Source organism: Galdieria sulphuraria (assembly GCF_000341285.1).
Source record: "Galdieria sulphuraria unplaced genomic scaffold scaf_274, whole genome shotgun sequence".
Lineage (NCBI taxonomy): Eukaryota > Rhodophyta > Bangiophyceae > Galdieriales > Galdieriaceae > Galdieria > Galdieria sulphuraria.
In genome coordinates, this window is record NW_005178201.1 from 1 (window position 1) to 4,209 (window position 4,209).

Here is a 4,209-nt window from a genome sequence, read left to right on the forward strand (position 1 = left end):
CTATGTTCTTCGTAAGCATAATGGAAAGAAGAGTCGATCAGATTCCAGTGAAACTTAAGACTAACGAAGCATGTTGTTCTCTTTGCTTGTTTTCTCGTCTTTCTCGTTGTGTTGCATTTGCTTTATGATTTAGTTAATAAACAATAAAACATGGAAAGTAGATGAATCTTTCTTATCTGGGTGCATCTTCTTTGTTGATAAAGAAAATATTCAAACATAAATTTTCGAAGTTACACAATAGCGAACTGTTAATGATCCTAGTCTGAATGGGCACACAAACCTAACTAAAATTGGCAGACACTTGGAAACTGTCGAGTGTATGACGACTAATCAATTTGGTTTATAAAAACGAGTGTTTTGCTTCTCAGTGGTACTTTGAAGTATTAATATGAGCAAAGAACTTTTATAGTAAACAAAAGATAGAAATGGAAATAAATCAACGACTGAATATATTGTATTAGAAGCATTACTAGAACAGAAAAAGGTATCGCAAGTCAATGAGCATTTTGCAAGTTTGTCGTGCCACATTATCAACATACACTAGTAGTGTTTAGACATTCCCAAAAGCAGTCATGAATTCAAAGCCATGAACAGGAAGTATGTCTACAAAACTCTGCATAGTCGCAGAGACCGTAACCCTAGTATGGGCAAAAACCACTAGGACAGACGGTTTTGTTATATCGTTGAACAGCTGCCTCTGCTATTGAGTTTTGTACGAGAAATTTCAATCTTGTCTTTGTGTTGTTTGAGAACGACCACTTGAGTTTGTCTCAATTGTTCGACTTTGACTTGCATCGTTATAGTCTCTTTGAAGATCTTTGTCTAACGTCAAGCAAATGTTTCTCGTTCACTTTCTTTTACAAAGTAGATGTCTTTGTTGTCTCCAAGCCACTTGAAAATTTCTCTGAGAGTTTTTTTACAAGCTTGAAGAAAAGAGAGGATTCTTGTACTCTTTGAAGAATTGTACGCGATAGTAACAGAAAGAATCGTATAAAGAATGTAGGATGTGCACTTGGAAAAATCAAAACTTGGAAACTGTACAACTCGTGACTCCAAAACCTTACTTGCAAGTTGGACTTCGAGTGCTTGGATATATTTTTGAAACTCACTGTTTATTAAAAAAACGTTTTCAAGTGTTGGTAGAAAAGGGTCGCCAATTTTATTGTGTCTGAGGTTGTCAGTTCCTTTCCCACATTAGTAAAGAAAGTCAAGATACTTGAAATGCCACATATGTAAAGTAGGAAACAAAAGGTTTGAAATTGTGAGACAAACATTATTTTAGTATAACAGTCAAAATGCCATAAAGATGGCATGTTTACAAGCAGAAAATCCAATGCTACAATGGCATTCATTGAATAGATATTTTGTCTATTTTCAATTAGTCAAAATACACAAATTTTTTTTCTGAACGGTTGCTTTCACTTATAGTGTATCTACACAAACTTTCTCTTTTATGTGGCAATATTCTTCATACTATGATCCAATCAATGGCAACGTAGCCAAGGTCTTGCTATGTAGAAGTGTTGAACAGGAATATTGTCCGAAAAAAGAGAATCAAGTTTGCTGGCATTCTTCATAAATGATCCCACACTAGTTGAAAATCTTGTAAATATTCTGGTTCTACTGTTATACAATAAGAAAAGAAGTCACAACAGGGAATTCACTACTAAGGATATTATTTCCGCAACAACTCTCAGGTCATCGCAAGAGGCATCACAATTCAGTGTACAGTTCACTACACTATCCTTAGTATTTAACATAATAGTTGTCGTAGAAACTCATTTGAATGATATCAACGCTTCTCAGACAAGTTATTATAGTTTCTCCATCGAAGAATAAACTGTTGCAGAAAGTGATCTTATTGTTTTTCCAATTTCAAGCCACGCAGTTCTCTATTATTTAGTCTGTTTCCTTTTCAGCAGTATTCTCTGAAACTACTGGATAAATACACAAAGTATATATTGCCATAGCTCAAGCGTCGTATCACAAATGTAAAGTTCAATCAATACCACTCTCGCTATTTGGAAGATAAAAAAATTTCTTAAGACTTTGTTTGGACTTGAGAACTTAGATCAACCAGCCTTTTGCAAGCATTTTCCAATAAAACCATGTTAAGTGTTTCATCTCCTCTTCAAGAAACTCATGGATGCCACGAAGAATCAAAATAACGTCTCTAGGAGCTATACCAAAGATTAATAAAGTAGAGTCGTCCAAATGTGAAAAGCTTCTTGGACTAAACACTCGCAGTTGACGTGCATAGCGCTCAATAAACGAAGCTTCCGTGAAGCCATAACGTTCTCTTAGAAAAGTATTCCAATCAAATGACGAAGACAAAGAACTCGATGCTGCAGCCCCTTATTCTCCTCGTGTATCTCCTTCTTCCACTTGCACAGCACTTTGAAGCTCTTCCATTTGCATCCTATTCTCATCATTTGTTCTCGGTCTTATATTTCAAGACACTCTTGAAGTAACATTTGATTGTTCAGCTTCCAAAGATGAAACATATTCATTAGACATCGACTCAAAGATAGTTTTACACCATTCTGAAAAGTTTTTACTAAACTCTCCTCGGTTTGCTTCCCCAATTTTCCTCAAAATTTCGACATTATCTCTTCCCAAATATATTTCAAGGTTCCTTTGAGAAACAACTACCAGTTGCAGACATGATCGACTACTTTCATTCAAAGTTGATCCCGAAGAATGTTGAGTCACAAAACCACTTGCATCTTCAACAATGTTTTGTTCTTCAACAGAGAAACCTACAGATCGATCATATCTAGTACAAACTACCACCACAAACTGAAAACAAAGTTGAACAGATGAAAAAGATTCGTCATTCAAAACGGAAATAACTTCTTGGAAAAATTGTTCTGCTTCCTCCTTAATATTTGTTTTCGAAAATTCAGTTTTGTGATAAAATTTGAATAAAAATCCAACAACATAACGTGTTTGTCCATTATGAAATATAACATATGCATCAGGGCCACTAGAATTGCCATCTTTTGGAACAAGAATACCACAACGTTGTAAATATTTTCTATAATAGTCAGAAAATGAATCAGAGACATTTCTCAAGATGGGTATATCATTAGATTTTGTTGATTCCATAGAATAAGAAACATTGTCCTGCTCAATAAAAGAACCTTGGAAAATTCCTGGAATAGCAGAATGTACAATAGGCGAGGAATTAGAATGAAGAAAAGTTAATAAGCGAAAACGAAAGATCTTCATAAATACAAATTCAAAGAAGACTCAACGTGCTGTTGAAGCGTCGGAAATATAACTAAACGGAGATAAAGGAAAGAGTTCAGTAGCCTCACGGAAAAAGTTATAGTTGCTATGAGCTCTCAATATAAATTCACAACAACCAATCTTGAATTCGGTGCCCATATCAATTCCATCAGTTCCACAACTTTCAGAATAAAACCCAAAAGTTGCAACCAAGTCCATCAAATAAGTTTTCGTTCCACATATAGTAACTATAAAGTTAATTGGAAAAATTGTTCCGAGCAGATAATTCAAAAGGACAAATTGATATCGAAGAAGGGTTGCGGAATCAGGTATCTCCGGAATAATAATCGTCACCGACTCTAGTAGTACCAAGCGAAAGATTCTATCTAATAAGGGTTCCATATTGTCATTGTTGATAACAGGTTGAGATAAGTTTGCAAGTTTCCCTACTAGGGCTAGTAAAGTATTCCTTACAATCAACGGAATACCTCCTGTCTTCTTTTTCAACAATTCTACGAATCGATGTTGTAAATCATCAGAGGGCAACAACCAGTCCTTCAAGGACTTTCCATCATAAGTTGCCACCTCAAGATATTCACCAATATCATTGGGTTAAAGGGATTCAGCCGCAACATATGGAGACTCAAGCCACTCGAGAGGGCATCAGTCCGGCGGGCTGAGATTTCATCGGTTCGACCTGCCAAATAGACGATTACCTTTCCTGTAATCAACAAATCACGCAAAACGCGGAAAAACTGCCGAAAAGGTACATATTTTCGGTCAGACTCGATAAACTGTTTCTCGTCGAGTTCACTATAGTATTTGGTGAGGTAACTCAGGTGGCGAAGTTCGTCTATCATCAAAAATAAATATTGTTTCTGAAATTGTTCGAGAAGATACTGGACAAAGGTCAAAACGTCAGGTTGCTTCATCGCTGCGTCCGTGAATTCTACAATTTCACGGGCGGTCATACCGTTA

General features: G+C 35.9%; 1 protein-coding gene across 1 annotated transcript; it reads right to left on the minus strand.

Moving 5' to 3' along the window:
* Positions 1-1,435: 1,435 nt before the first annotated feature.
* On the minus strand, positions 1,436-3,260 carry Gasu_64800 (archaeal ATPase). Its single transcript, XM_005702323.1, has 2 exons — positions 2,559-3,260; positions 1,436-2,354 (listed from the first exon to the last, which is right to left on the minus strand). Exons 1-2 carry the CDS (start codon positions 3,229-3,231, stop codon positions 2,068-2,070), a joined length of 960 nt encoding a protein of 319 aa, XP_005702380.1. The 5' UTR covers positions 3,232-3,260; the 3' UTR covers positions 1,436-2,067.
* Between the last annotated feature and the right edge of the window lie 949 nt (positions 3,261-4,209).